This window comes from Conger conger, chromosome 1 (assembly GCF_963514075.1).
Source record: "Conger conger chromosome 1, fConCon1.1, whole genome shotgun sequence".
Taxonomy (NCBI): domain Eukaryota; kingdom Metazoa; phylum Chordata; class Actinopteri; order Anguilliformes; family Congridae; genus Conger; species Conger conger.
Window position 1 is genome coordinate 90803851 of NC_083760.1, and position 15137 is coordinate 90818987.

General features: G+C 49.4%; 1 protein-coding gene across 1 annotated transcript; it reads left to right on the forward strand.

Moving 5' to 3' along the window:
• Positions 1 to 11325: 11325 nt before the first annotated feature.
• On the forward strand, positions 11326 to 14780 carry LOC133142388 (uncharacterized). The gene is made up of 4 exons (XM_061263617.1): positions 11326 to 11604; positions 11674 to 11949; positions 12265 to 14451; positions 14573 to 14780. Exons 1-4 carry the CDS (start codon positions 11326 to 11328, stop codon positions 14660 to 14662), a joined length of 2832 nt encoding a protein of 943 aa, XP_061119601.1. The 3' UTR covers positions 14663 to 14780.
• Positions 14781 to 15137: the final 357 nt, after the last annotated feature.

Sequence of the window (15137 nt, forward strand, 5' to 3'; positions counted from 1 at the left end):
GCACAGGAATACTGGAGACGGCATAAAGATGTTTCATGATAATCCCAGGTCAGAATATAGTAATGTTTGGTGTTATTCTGATTTGTTCAGTGCGACTGGTGTAATGGTCTAGTTTTTGTAACAGTCTACCTTTGAAATCATAACCATCCAGGAGCCGAGGGAAAACTGGGCAAAAGCTGTCTCTGTAGAAGTCACTCTGTTTTAGCTCCCTGACCAAGGTCTCACTTGTGGGAGTTTGGCTGTAAATTCCAGATGGGTGACCCATTTTTAGGGTCAAGAACAAAGGCCTGGATTTTGGAGATAAGGAGAAGAAACCAAGCAATCTGGAGTTTTGTCTCCTTTCCTTTAATTCACCCAAATCAGGTTTATCCGAAAGGTATATTACCATGAGAGGTACAAATACATATTTACAGCATAATGCAGTTATCATGACACTATCATCATTCATAGATATAATATCTTGCAACCTTTTCCCCATGACCATCCGACATCTGATCCGCTCCTTACAGAACACATCTCAACCCACAGTCAGCCCTTCGACCCTGGGTATCCAAAGGCAAAGTGGGACTCAGGAAGGGCTGCCATTTGTGAGGAACCTGAGAGCTGGGGCTTCTGGTATGTGTCAAAGGAACAGAGGACAATACTGTTTGGACTACCTTTGGGGAGTTTCAGGCCATCGGCGCCAAAGGAGATAAGGGGAAGATGTAAGAGTGGCTTAAGGGCAGTTAGGTCACAGGGTGTGCTCCAGAACATTGGTGACCTCTCCCGTGACCCCATACCTGGTCACTTCCAAGGGGAAAGACATAATGCCACAGTGCCCTCATTTGGGCACTGCTGTCATTACACCAGTGACTGCTCTCGTAGATTAAATATTCAAAACTGCTGTTGAGATAGTAAATAGACCCGGTAAAACCTTGAGAACATTGCCCATGTGATCATTGTATTATTGCATTATGTCTAGTAATGGTAACAGGAATTGCATGTAAAATGGATAATCAGGAGGGAAGTTTCATGATAACTGCAACATAATAAAACATAAGGGTAATCTGTTTGGTATGGATGTGATCCGGTAAAATCAAGGAATCAGATGAGATACATTTCATACCAAATGGAGTTTAATAAACTCAAGGGAAAACCTACATGTCCGCTCTGGGAATCATCTCAATTTCCCTAATAACAGCCCCCAAGGGTGGGGGGTCTAAATTCAAGATTTGACCACCCCTCCAGGTTGATTTATGGCACTGCCGCCTGGTTCAAACATGTGATTTGGCTTAAAAGCAAGGGAGACAGACCAATCTGGGAAGATCGCATTCGACTTCCCACACGGCATATTGTACGTATATGTATGTGTAGCAGTGGAAGATCGCATTCGACTTCCCACACTGCAGATTCTGTGTATGTATATGTATTTGTGTATGTATAGCGAAGACCGTAACCGGCTTCCCACACCATACACATTCTATATGTACGTTCTGTGTTTGTGTGTAGCCAAAGCAGGCTAGGTGTGATTATTTACTCTATCTCTATTCTTAATTTGTATATTTTGGAATTGACTATTGGTATTCTAAAGCTAATAACCTACCTGTCTGCGAATAAATTCCTTTGTTTGTAACTTGCGTGATCTCCATGACTAATTCATCTTGTACCTTTTTCAGGCTAAATTATGACTGAATACTGGTGTTTCCAAGCTGGGAAAGGCAGCCAAGTTCGGTCCAAAGGATTGGTGGTGCATGGCTCTTGTAATTTGATGCGAAGGGAACCCATGGGCATTTCTACACCGGTTCCTGTCAAGTTAGCTCTAAGGAGCCCTCTAAATGCACGCCGACCTGGGCTCGCAACTATCATGTCAATATAGTGCATGTATTGTGTTGGCTAGACCCTCAGCCTCTGAGTTTCTCCGCCGAACTGAGATTCAGCAATAATGCTGATCCCGGGAGCATATATTGAGTAATGGTGGCGCAGATAAGAGTCGAGTGTAATCACTCCCAAGGTTCGCGTATGTTTCAAACCCAAATTTCTAAATTATGTCTTAAATGGAGTCAGATAACGAAGGTGAATGTATTGGCCCTACTGTGGAGATTCTTGGTCAGCCCGGACCAGTAAAGAGCGGAAGGCAGAGTGGTACTACTGTCTTTGTATCGTGGTTTATTCATTAGCTGATCTAGACTCTCCGCATTGCGGTCATTACTATTTAACCCTACTAATATTCTTCCAGCAACAGCAGAAGGACAAGCATGTCGATACCTTCGGCCCTGGCTAAATTCCGTCATTGGGTTAGCGAGGGGTTTTACCTCCTGAGCCAATGTCGCAATGTCAGTTTGTAAAACACTAGCCGATGAGAGCAGACTCTCCAAAACTGGACACTACATACCACTTAGACTTTCTTCAAAAAATGTTCTAAAACCATCCCGTCTGATTTTGCCCCGTCTCAAGTTGGCTGTTTGATGAAGACTGGGCCAAACAGAAGAGCTGGCACAGCCACAGTCAGCACAGGGAGTGTAATGGGGGGTATTCTCACCTGGGGGCAGCACGGGAGGGTAGGAACTGGACGCTGGTGTACTGAACACCGTCCTCACACTCGAGGAGAGGCTCTTGAACAGTGGAGTACAGAAGGTCTTGCTGGGTGCAGGTGTTGGCAGGTTGAACAGTGGAGTACAGAAGGTCTAGCTGGGTGCAGGTGTTGGCAGGTTGAACAGTGGAGTATAGAAGGTCTTGCTGGGTGTGGGTGTTGGCAGGTTGAACAGTGGAGTACAGAAGGTCTTTCTGGGTGCGGGTGTTGGCAGGTTGAACAGTGGAGTATAGAAGGTCTTGCTGGGTGTGGGTGTTGACAGGTTGAACAGTGGAGTACAGAAGGTCTTTCTGGGTGCGGGTGTTGGCAGGTTGAACAGTGGAGTATAGAAGGTCTTGCTGGGTGTGGGTGTTGACAGGTTGAACAGTGGAGTACAGAAGGTCTTGCTGGGTGTGGGAGTTGGCAGGTTGAACAGTGGAGTATAGAAGGTGTTGCTGGGTGCGGGTGTTGACAGATTGAACAGTGGAGTATAGAAGGTCTTGCTGGGTGCAGGTGTTGGCAGGTTGAACAGTGGAGTATAGAAGGTCTTGCTGGGTGCGGGTGTTGGCAGCTTGAACAGTGGAGTACAGAAGGTCTTGCTGGGTGCGGGTGTTGGCAGGTTGAACAGTGGAGTACAGAAGGTCTTGCTGGGTGTGGGTGTTGGCAGGTTGAACAGTGGAGTATAGAAGGTGTTGCTGGGTGCGGGTGTTGACAGGTTGAACAGTGGAGTATAGAAGGTCTTGCTGGGTGCAGGTGTTGGCAGGTTGAACAGTGGAGTATAGAAGGTCTAGCTGGATGCGGGTGTTGGCAGGTTGAACAGTGGAGTAGAGGGGACCTTCCCCGTTGCCTCTGCCTGTACCCTGGGGTTCAGTGTGGCTCACTGGCATCCCTGCAGTGTTGTCATCCACGGGACTGTTATTCCCCTGCAGGGTGAAGAACAGGCAGGGAAAGGATGGGAATGTTCAGCAGAAAGTTCCTGTTCATTTTCACATTGCAGTTATTTACTGGACATATTTTCCATCTTACTGTGGCTACACCAGGGCTTGAACCACCAACCTTCCAGGTCCTAGTCATCAGCCATCAAGGCATCACCTTAGCCACTAGACTAGAAGCACCGTAGCCAGTAGTTTTTAGGCACCTTAGCCACTAGACTACGAGCACCTTAGCCAGCAGTTTATAGGCACCTTAGCCACTAGACTACAAGCACCCTAGCCAGTAGTCTATCGGCACTCAGGACAGAATAATCATGAGCAGACTCGGGACAATGTGAAAAATGGCAGGCATTTATAACCAAGGGGCAGATCCAAAACGTAATCCAGGGACAGGCACTTGTTGTAATGGAACCGGACGGGTACATACGGGGTAATCAGAAGAGTAATCAAAAACACAGGGCAGAGTTAAAAACCAGGAGAATGTCCAAACAAGCAAAGGCACATATACCAAAATTCAAAACAGTCCAAAAACCAGGCAGAGACCACAAACCAGGAAATCAAAAATCAATTCTAGAAAGGTGCACCTAAGAAAGTGGTCACTGAGTGTATTCTGTACACACAAAAACACGTACATCTATGTAATATATTTCATTTTGATTGACTCACCTCCTCATTTATTGATCGTTTCCTCCTTCTTATAGAAATAAAAAACAAAAATGTATGAATAAAATCAAAATCCATCAGTCATTTGTTTATAATGCAATAATCCAAAATAAAAAATGATGCAATTGTCTAGGCACAACCCAGACATAAGAGGGGGGTATGGCATCAATATTTAGCACATGGCAACATCATTCTATAGAATTGTACGCTAGTTTTATGTCTAATCTGACATCATTCACTGATGAGTGACTGTGAACTGGCACAGATTTTCAGCCACGTACTTCACACAGACGACACCAAGAAACACAAGAGCCAAAATGGCCGCCGCTGCCACAGATCCCACTGCTGCAACCACAGTCAAGGACCGACCTCCTACACAAAGTCAGAGAGATGCACCAGTGTCAGTCATGATGTATCCGTGGTCATTTCACAACACTACGTGTTGCACTCCATGGTCTGTAAGGTGAAAGTTTTGAAATGTGGGAACAAACCCATCTATGCCTGCAGTATGTCTACTAGAATGTACTGCACGTTTACTAGAATTTGTGCACACTTGTGATTGGTCAATGGGATTGGGTGAGTTTGAGGACATGTAGTGATGTCTGTTTGTGATTGGGTGAGTTTGAGGATATTTAGTGATGTCTGTATGTGATTGGTTGAGTTTGAGGACATGTAGTGATGTCTGTATGTGATTGGTTGAGTTTGAGGACATGTAGTGATGTCTGTATGTGATTGGGTGAGTTTGAGGATATGTAGTGATGTCTGTATGTGATTGGTTGAGTTTGAGGACATGTGCTTGCTGAGGCCGACCGACGGTTGGATGTTGCAGCAAGAGTTTCCTGACTGAACTGCCTCTGCGCATTTAATGTTAGCCTACGCTTGTTGAATTAAACTATTATTTTTAGATTATTTATGTGTAGCAAATTGTTTTATTTGAAGCATCTTTGAGAGAGACCGGCAAAGGTGTGTGTGCAGACGCCAGCAGCAAGGGAAATGGAATAAACTGGAACATGACACCACTTTATTTGGGATGAAAATGAGTAGTTCAATTTTATATTAGTCACAATCATGAATCCCACGAATCTTCAACATCTTCGTCACTCAGCCAATTTTAGTGAATGCATTTTGAGTGGTTGATTTTTTGTGTGAAGAAACAATGGGCTAGGTATTGTAGCCTAAATCATTTTTGTCATGTAAGCTGAGACTTAGACTTGTTCTGGCCATACCTTGCACTGTGAGCAGGAGAGCAGTGGAGTTCAGGGCTCTGTGGGTGTTCTTTGCCTCACAGTAGTACTGTCCACTGCTCCAGGAGCTGAAGGTAAAAATGGTCAAACTCTGAACTGCCCTCCTCTATTTCCCCAGAGGGGCTCACTGACACGGAGATGTTCTTAGGAGGAGGATCTGACATCAACAGAAAAAACATAAAATGCACCGTACAAATTGAGCGGGAAATTAAATTTTCAACGACTTCGGCAATTATATCTGGGACCTTTGAGTGCCGTGTGCACTCTCAAACTACACATGTATGGCTTAAGACATGTCAGCATGATCTGGCTTAAACATCATTGCATATTAATGTAATATTTCTACTGGATTTCACCTCCGCTGGCCAGCTTGACTGGTTAACTCAGTGTCTTACTGTTGTGAAGTTTCCCACAGACACTCAGGAGATACTGACTTCTCTCTGCTCCATGTGTCTGAAGCTGATATACTCACACTGCACATCCATATGTTCAGGAGGAGATCTGTTTGTCCCAAGCCCATTCCCTGCCTCACAGTAGTACTCTCCAACATCCTGCTGTGTGATGTGTTTAATGAGCTGGTGTGTCTGGGTTGTGAAGGACAGAGGAGACCAGTCCCTGTACCAGGTGAAGGCTGGGCTGCCAGTCAAAGTGCAGGTGGTGTTACAGGTCAGTCTTACACTGTCCCTCTGTTACTGAGCCAGGATTCACCCTCACCTGTAGAGCTGCAAACAAATGAAAACTGTAAAAACATCCCTCCCTTCCCCAGTCTTCCATTCATAGATATGGGAGAAGAATCCTCTGAGCTCATCGCATTAAATGGTTACCTGTAACTGTCAATGAGACACCAGGTCGGCCAGTATATTCTCCATCATGGTTTGTCAGGAACCTGAAGCGGTATGTTTGTGAAGCACTTTCTCTCAGTTGTTTTATTCTCAAAGTGCAGTCACTTTTCAGATTCCCACGGTATTCCACACGGTCAGAGTTCACTTGGTCCTTGTACTGGTCTTCAGGCTCCTGTGTATGGTCCTTGAGAATTACCCAGAATGCTTTCTTCACTCTGTTATAATATTTTTTTGAATTTTTGTAATAAAATGTGGGATGAAAGTAAGCACTCATTACAGATCATGGATTAAATGAATGTTAATGAAGATTATGACTTCATAACAACTGTACTGAACTCTATCTCAGGTTCAAAGCTGGGTGTAGATACATACACAGATACATACTTCTTTATTTACTTTCTGCTCCTTGTCACTCCTTGTCCCTAAGACGCTGGCACACAGCACTGAAACATCATAACTGCATTTCTTTTTAAAAATCCCCTGTTTGGACTGACCACCCGGTTTTTGAACTTTGCCTGTTTGAATTACGCTCTGCCTGCCCCTTATCTGCCTGCCTTCATTAAACCTGCCATTTCTCATAACCCCTGAGTCTGCGCTTGGTTCCTCTTTCCCCCAAACCTGCTGCTGCTGCAGCCCCACCTTACTGAAGTTTTTTTATAACCTGAATGCACAGAAGAAAACATGTTCAGTGATTTGCTTTGTGTCTGATTGGGGCCAACATGCATTGTTTATTTTAAGTGATCGTTTTTTCACACAAAGTACAGCCGTCCAAACAGTACAGAGGTGTCATATATACTTTATCCTTTTATTTTTACTATTTCATCTATCGCTCTCATTCAATGAAGATAACGGCATTTCTGTTCATTCGTAGTAGTAGTAATAACAGCAGTAGTAGCAGTAGTAGTAATAGCAGTAGTAGCAGTAGTAGTAGCAGCAGCAGCAGCAGTGGCCTCGTTATTTCCCAAGAATAAGTAAATACGAAAATGAGAAAAAGAAAAAAAAGAAAAACACTAATAAATGTTTACAATCTCCCAACTCTCACCTCTATTGATTTCTTGAACACTTCTTGAAGTGTTGGCTGACCCTGTTGTTTTTTCTTGCGATTATGCCTTGCAAAATGTAGTGATTTTTAAGGGACCTTTTGAATTGGACCAAAGTAAATTCTGGCCCTGTTAATAAGAGGGGGCGGCACGGATGGTGCAGTGGGTAACACTGCCGCCTCACAGCAAGGAGGTCCTGGGTTCGAATCCCGGTCGGCCGGGGCCTCTCTGTGTGGAGTTTGCATGTTCTCCCTGTGTCTGCGTGGGTTTCCTCCCTCAGTCCAAAGGCATGTAGATTAGGCTGATTGGAGAGTCTAAATTGCCTGTGGGTATGAGTCCAGGGTGGCGACCTGTCCAGGGTGTATTCCTGCCTTTCGCCCAATATATGCTGGGATAGGCTCCAGCCCCACCGTGACCCTGTTCAGGATAAGCAGGTTATGATGATGATGGAAGGATGGATGGATGTTAATAAGAGCTGCTGATCACATCGTGTAAACAGTTCTGAGAGCGACGAATGTCCTTCTGGGCCACCGTACTCTTGTACCCAGTGAGGGGCTCTGCTGGGCTCTGTGTCTGAGTGAGAGCAGGGTGCATGTTTAATATTAGGTGATAGTACTCTTGTGCCCAGTGAGGGGCTCTGCTGGGCTCTGTGTCTGAGTGAGAGCAGGGTGCATGTTTTATATTAGGTGATAGTACTCTTGTGCCCAGTGAGTGGGGTGCAGTGACTCTGTGGCTGTGGGTGGAATGGCTTCATGTCAGATTTGCATCACCTGACCACAGACCACAGAGGAAGTTAAGGCACAAACTTCTCTCTGCTTGTCTCACAGCGTAGATCCGTTCCAGTGAACATCCTGTTGCGTTTAGTTTTGGCTGCTGCATGGCTCTTCCTTCACATAAATAGTTGCCCACATTTCAGAAGGATGACAGCTTTCAGTGTATATGATTTATTGTACAGTTTTTTACATCTTTCACATCACAGAAATAAACTACATGAATTAAAGATGTGATGCAGTTCAAAACATAAATAAATAAATAAAAATTATAAACTTAATTCATAGTGTTGCATTTTCCAATATACATATAATACAATGAACACTCAGTGAGCACTCTATTAGGTATTTATTAGACTTATTCTTTCGACATATTGTAGCCTGTCCACTTAGAGGTTTGATGCATTGTGTGTTCAGAGATGCTCCTCTGCATACCACTGTTGTAACGTGAGGATATTTGCATTACTGTCACCTTCCTGTCAGCTTGAACCTGTCTGGCCATTCTCCATGACCTCTCTCATTAACAAGGTGTTTCAGCTCACAGGGCTGCTGCTCATTGGATGTTTTTGGGGTTTTTCGCCGCACATTCTGTAAACTCTCATGACTGTTGTGTGTTAAAATCCCAGGAGATCAGCAGTTTCTGAGATACTCTAACCACCTCGGCAGGCACCAACAATCATTCCACGGTCAGAGTCACTGAGATAACATTTCTTCCCCATTCTGAGGTTTGGTTTGTACAACAACTGAACCTCTTGACCATGCATGCTTTTATGCATGAAGTTGCTGCCACATGATTGGCTGATTAGATATTTGCACTAATGGGCTGGTTTACAGCAACCTGGTTTAACCTAATAAAGTGCTCACTGTGTATATATAAATAAAGCAATATCATTATTCCGTATTGGTACCAAATAATGAAAATCAATACAGAATATAGCCTATGAGCATTACAGTTCTATAAAATATTTCAAAGGTACCATTTTGTGTATTTTCCAGTATTTTAGGTCCTGATATGGTGGTGTTTGGTGGTTTTCTCTAAGCAGTTTTAAATGTCCATTCTCCAGCACTTCTCATGAGCTTTACCAAAAACAGGCTGTTTTAGTGACTGTGTCTTTAAGGCTCATTGACCTTAACGAACCACTGTTCTGATTGGCTGGTTAGCACCAACAAAGTGAAGTCTGTTATTTGATTTGTTCCGGTTACAAAGTGGACCGAGCTGAAGCAAACAAGCGTATCGCTGAGATGTCGCTTCGTGGAATTCCAAACGGCTCTTTTAAATGCACATTTTCTTCATATGGATTGTGTGGATTTATTTGGCGGCTGTGCTTTTTGATACTTTCGTTCCCATTAGAAAGTATTCACCAATTACTGCCCTCCAAGCTGGCAAGCCCCCGCCTCTAAGCATAGCGTCCCAGTGTTCGGGTTTTTTTTGTTGTTTGTTTTTTTTGCAGGCAAAACATGAAGGCCTTATAATGTTCTCAAATAATAATAAACTTTATTCATAGAGACCAGAGGTTTACAGTTCTTTACAATGCTTAAACAAACCATAATACATCGATATTGTGGCACCCCTGCTCCTGCATGTTGTGCCACGTGGGTGGAGAACCCTGGAGGGACCCACGCAGAGCAACCGCGCGGACGTCACGCATTAGGAGAGGTCTGGGAAGGAGTATATCTTCCTAGAGAGGTGATGGGAAGATCAGCACCTTGGAGAGAGATCCCTCTACCTGCAGTCCAGGACCCCGGACAGCGCACATGAGTGAGCAGAATGGAAAGGTACTGACTCAGCTGCAGCCTGTTTCCTAACGAGCAGGGAATGGTATTTAAGGCGCGGTCGAGGCTGCAAACAGGTTCAGTCGGCACCCTTCCTGAGCGTGTGAGAGGGAGGAAGGCAGAGAGAGGAAGGACCTTCTATGCCCTGCTGTACTGACCCTGAAGGAGACCCCACCTTTACGAACGGCAACCCCAAAGACCCGGAACGGACGCCGGACACGTGAGCCAAACAAAAACCCGTCCTACTTACCCTATATCTTTGTGTTTCCCCCACCCAGCCCGGACGTGGCTGAAGAGGGAAGGAGGGAGGAGGCCCTGGAGCATACCCCAGTCTGGGAAGAACCTTAGTTTATTTTTGCCTGAACGGCCCCTTTTATTTCTCCAGTTTTCCCCTACCCTTGCCCTGGGGGGGGCGCTATCACCAATACTCAAAAAAAAAAAACACAGAAAAAATTAAAATAATAATTTTTTCTGATATCTGCTATGTCCTGTGTCTGGTTTCCAGCTGCGTCCGCCCACTGCACCTCAGGATCCACCCCGAGGCACCACATATGGTGGAGAATGCGGGCACACTGATGCCACGCTGTGGAAGTTGGTCTGGGCAGAAGAACCGACACGAGTGAATGGAAGCCACACCCCCTGGGGAACAGCGAAGAAAGAGACGACTGGCTGCCCCTACACTAGCCGAGATGCAAGGTGTAGAAGCAGAGGAGGGGTCCAGAGGGATGATGATGGAAGCGGTCATCAACGAGCTGGCCAGGTCCCAGCGAGCCCTGCAGGAAGCGGTGGTCGAACTCTGTCGCCTATCTCCTCGTGACAGATCAAGACGAACCCCCCGAGATGTGTTGATGAAAATGACGGGCGACGATGATGTTGAAGCATATCTCCATGTGTTTGAGCGCGCAGCTCAACGCGAAGAATGGCCACAGGCAGACTGGGCGGCCATACTAGCCCCCTTCCTGACGGGGGAGGCCCAACAGGCCTACCGGGATATGGCCATGGCTGATGCCATCGACTACCTCAAGTTGAGGAAAGCCATCCTGGCCTGATATGGGTTCAGCCTACCCGCACGAGCCCAACGATACCACGACTGGTCCTATGACGCCTCCCAGCCTGCCCGGTCCCAAATCGCCGCCCTGACCCGCCTGACTAGGAGCTGGCTGGCTGAGGAAGATGGGCCACCCCTGTTGGAGAGGGTGGTGTTGGACCGATGCACCCGCGCCCTACCGAAGGAAGCCAAACGGTATGTGGCACAGATGGGCCCCACCTCTGTAGAACTACTAGTAGGCCTCCTCGAAAACCATCAGGTAACCCAGAAGATGCTCCAATCAGACCGTACTGAAACCCAGAGCCGCACAACCAGGGGCCCACAGCCTCTGAAGCACCCACCGGCCCGCCCTGACCCAAATCGCCGGGCAGACCCGACGCAGGGAGACCACGGCCCGAGTGGAGATGTTACAACTGCGGAGAGGAGGGGCATCTGGCCAGGAGCTGCCCTAGGAAGGAGGTGTCCATGCCCACCGCCAGTGGGGGGAGCAGCCCACCGCACCCCTGCCTGTACCTAACCACCTGCTGGGCGCACCAGAGTACGGAGGCCCCAAGATTCCCGATACGAGTGGGGGGCCAGGACACTGAAGCAGTGCTCGACTCAGGCAGCGCCATCACCCTGCTGCGACCAGACTTTGCTGGAGAAAAGAGGGGTGAAGAGGTGGCGGTGGAGTGTATCCATGGGGACACCAGGAAATACCCTATGGTGTGGGTGGACCTAATCACCCCACGGGGGACGTACTCGGTAAGAGCAGGGGTAGTACCGAATTTACCTGTACCTGTGTTGATGGGAAGAGACTGTCCGTTGTTCCAGATCTATTGGGAGGAGGGGCCCCGGTCTCCGAACAAGACAAGGCCACGGCAACCCCGACGGGCTGCCCACCGTACCCCCCAACCAGTCTGGGCAGTGACGTCCGGGGACAGTGAAGGAGAGGCCCCGCCACCAGAGAGGGAACGCCAACCAAGCGCCCCGGCCACCAGTGGAACCGTCACCGCGTCCGAAAAGGAGCTCGGGGAGGCCCCGCCCCTGGACAGAGAAGTCCGTCTGGCCTTCTCGGAGGGCCCCCGAGACATGAGTGAGGAGACCGAAGCACCCACTCGCTTTGGCACTGCCCAACTAAACGAGCCAAAGTTTGCTCAAGCCTGGAGAGAGGCACGAGACATTAACGGGGCACCACAAGGGGCGGTGAGTACGCCAGCTTATCCCTTCTTCAGGGTAAAACATGACCTGCTCTATCGAGTCTGTAACCCACAGGGGGAGGAAGTCGAACAGCTGCTCATCCCACAACCGTTTGTGCCCCGAGTCCTCTACTTAGGCCACACTCACCTGCTGGGAGCCCATCTGGGGATGGAGAAGACCTACGAGAGGATCCTGGCGAGGTTCTATTGGCCCGGGGTGAAAAAGGCTGTGGAGGACTACTGCCGACACTGCGCCGTGTGCCAACTCCACAGCCCTAAGGTAACCCTTCGAAACCCACTAATCCCCCTGCCGGTCATTGACGTACCCTTCAGGAGGATTGCGATGGACATCCTGGGGCCCTTGCCGAAGTCCAGCCGGGGACATCGATACATCCTTGTTATCCTGGGTTACGCAACCCGCTACCCGGAAGCTGTCCCGCTCCCGACCACGACAGGAAAAGCGGTCGCCAGGGAGTTGTTCCTGCTTTTTAGCAGGGTCGGGATAGCGGAGGAACTCCTGACAGACCAAGGATCGTGCTTCATGTCAGGGGTCCTAAAAGAGATGTGCCGGCTGCTACAGGTGACCCAGCTACGAACCTCCGTCTACCACCCCCAAACCGACGGGCTAGTGGAGAGATTCAATCAAACCCTCAAATCCATGCTGAGGAAGATGATTGAAACTGACGGTAAGGACTGGGACCAGCTCTTACCCTATCTCCTCTTTTCAGTCCGAGAGGTGCCCCAGAGCACGACCGGGTTCGCCCCTTTTGAACTGCTATATGGAAGACGACCCCGGGGGTTACTAGACCTGGCGAAGGAGGCCTGGGAACAGCAACCGTCCCGAACCCGCAGCCTGATCGAGCATGTGGAGCAGATGGACCGGCGGATGGCCCAGATCTGGCCCATGATGAGGGCCCACATGGAACGGGTACAACGGGAGCAAGCCAGGCTGTATAACCGGGGAGCACAGGTGAGAGAATTCGCCCCAGGAGACAAGGTGATGATACTAGTCCCCACCAGTGAATGTAAATTTCTGGCCCGATGGCATGGACCGTACGAGGTCGTGGAACGCACGGGACCTGTGAACTACCGGGTGAGACAGCCGGGACGACGACACCGCCTCCAGATCTACCACGTCAACCTGATGAAGAGGTGGCATGAGCCACCCCCGGCTCCGACCCCAGTCCTCTCCGCCCAGTGTGGGGCCCCAACAACCCCTGACGTGAGTATTGGAGAGCAGCTGAGCTCCCGCCAGAAGCAAGCACTACGTGAGCTGGTGGACCGGAACCGGGACATCTTCTCGACTATGCCCGGCCGCACCCACCTAATCGCCCACGACATCAGCACTGAACCCGGGAAGACGGTGAGGCTACAACCCTACCGAATCCCAGAAGCTCGCCGACACGCCATACAGGAGGAGGTAAAGAAAATGCTCGACCTCGGGGTCATTGAGGAAAGCCGCAGTGCCTGGTCCAGTCCCGTGGTGCTGGTCCCCAAGCCGGATGGGAGCTGGCGGTTCTGTAATGACTTCCGCCGGCTGAACGATGTCTCCCTGTGTGATGCGTACCCCATGCCGAGAGTGGACGAGCTCATTGAGCGGCTGGGACCGGCCCGATTCATCAGCACCCTGGACCTGACGCGAGGGTATTGGCAAGTTCCCCTAACACCCCGTGCCAGGGAGAAGACTGCCTTTGCGACCCCCACAGGCCTCTACCAGTACACAGTACTCCCCTTTGGCGTGCATGGAGCCCCAGCCACGTTCCAGAGGTTGATGGACCAGGTGTTGCGGCCCCACCAGAAGTATGCAGCAGCCTACCTGGATGACATCGTCATCCACAGCACCGACTGGGACAGCCATGTCGACAAAGTCGAAGCTGTGCTGATGTCCCTGAGGGAGGCCGGGCTGACGGCTAACCCTACGAAGTGCCGGCTTGGATTGGAGGAAGCAGCCTATCTTGGCCACACTGTCGGGAGGGGGCGGGTGAAGCCCCAGTCGAACAAGGTCGACAGCATTGGCACCTGGCCCCAACCGGCCACAAAGAAACAGGTGAGAATGTTCCTGGGGCTGGTGGGTTACTATCGGCAGTTCATTCCGGAGTTTGCAGCCCGAGCAGCCCCGCTACATGACCTCACCAAAAAGGAGCAGCCCAACCGGGTCCAGTGGAACCCCCTCGCCACTGCAGCCTTCCAGGACTTACGGGCCGCCCTGGGTGAGGAACCTGTACTAATCTCTCCCGACTTTCAGAAACCCTTCGTGCTGCAGACCGACGCATCGGAAGTGGGCCTGGGAGCGGTCCTGTCACAGATCCAGGATGGGGTGGAGCATCCAGTGACATACATCAGCAGAAAACTCCTCAGCCATGAAAGGAATTACGCCACGGTCGAGAAGGAATGCCTCGCCATCAAATGGGCGGTAGGTAAATTACGATACTACCTACTCGACCGTGAGTTCTTGTTGGTGACCGATCATGCTCCCCTAAAATGGATGTACCTTAACCGGGACAGCAACGCCCGAGTGACCCGCTGGTTTTTAGAGTTGCAGCCTTACCGGTTCAAGGTGGAACATCGCGCTGGGAAGCTGCACCAGAATGCTGATGCGCTATCCAGGAGAGAGGATGGCCTAGGGGCAGACGCTCCCGCCTGGGGCGTGGAGCTGAGGGGGGGAGTATGTGGCACCCCTGCTCCTGCATGTTGTGCCACGTGGGTGGAGAACCCTGGAGGGACCCACGCAGAGCAACCGCGCGGACGTCACGCATTAGGAGAGGTCTGGGAAGGAGTATATCTTCCTAGAGAGGTGTTGGGAAGATCAGCACCTTGGAGAGAGATCCCTCTACCTGCAGTCCAGGACCCCGGACAGCGCACATGAGTGAGCAGAATGGAAAGGTACTGACTCAGCTGCAGCCTGTTTCCTAACGAGCAGGGAATGGTATTTAAGGCGCGGTCGAGGCTGCAAACAGGTTCAGTCGGCACCCTTCCTGAGCGTGTGAGAGGGAGAAAGGCAGAGAGAGGAAGGACCTTCTATGCCCTGCTGTACTGACCCTGAAGGAGACCCCACCTTTACGAACGGCAACCCCAAAGACCCGGAACGGACGCCGGACA

Bases quoted from the DNA above. Each gene is read 5' to 3' on its own strand.
- LOC133142388 (XM_061263617.1), top strand. From the start codon at position 11,326: ATGCCCACCGCCAGTGGGGGGAGCAGCCCACCGCACCCCTGCCTGTAC. The intron at 11,605-11,673 runs GTAAGAGCAGGG...CCGTTGTTCCAG, and splicing joins CCCCACGGGGGACGTACTCG to ATCTATTGGGAGGAGGGGCC. The intron at 14,452-14,572 runs GTAGGTAAATTA...GCTGGTTTTTAG, and splicing joins GCCTCGCCATCAAATGGGCG to AGTTGCAGCCTTACCGGTTC.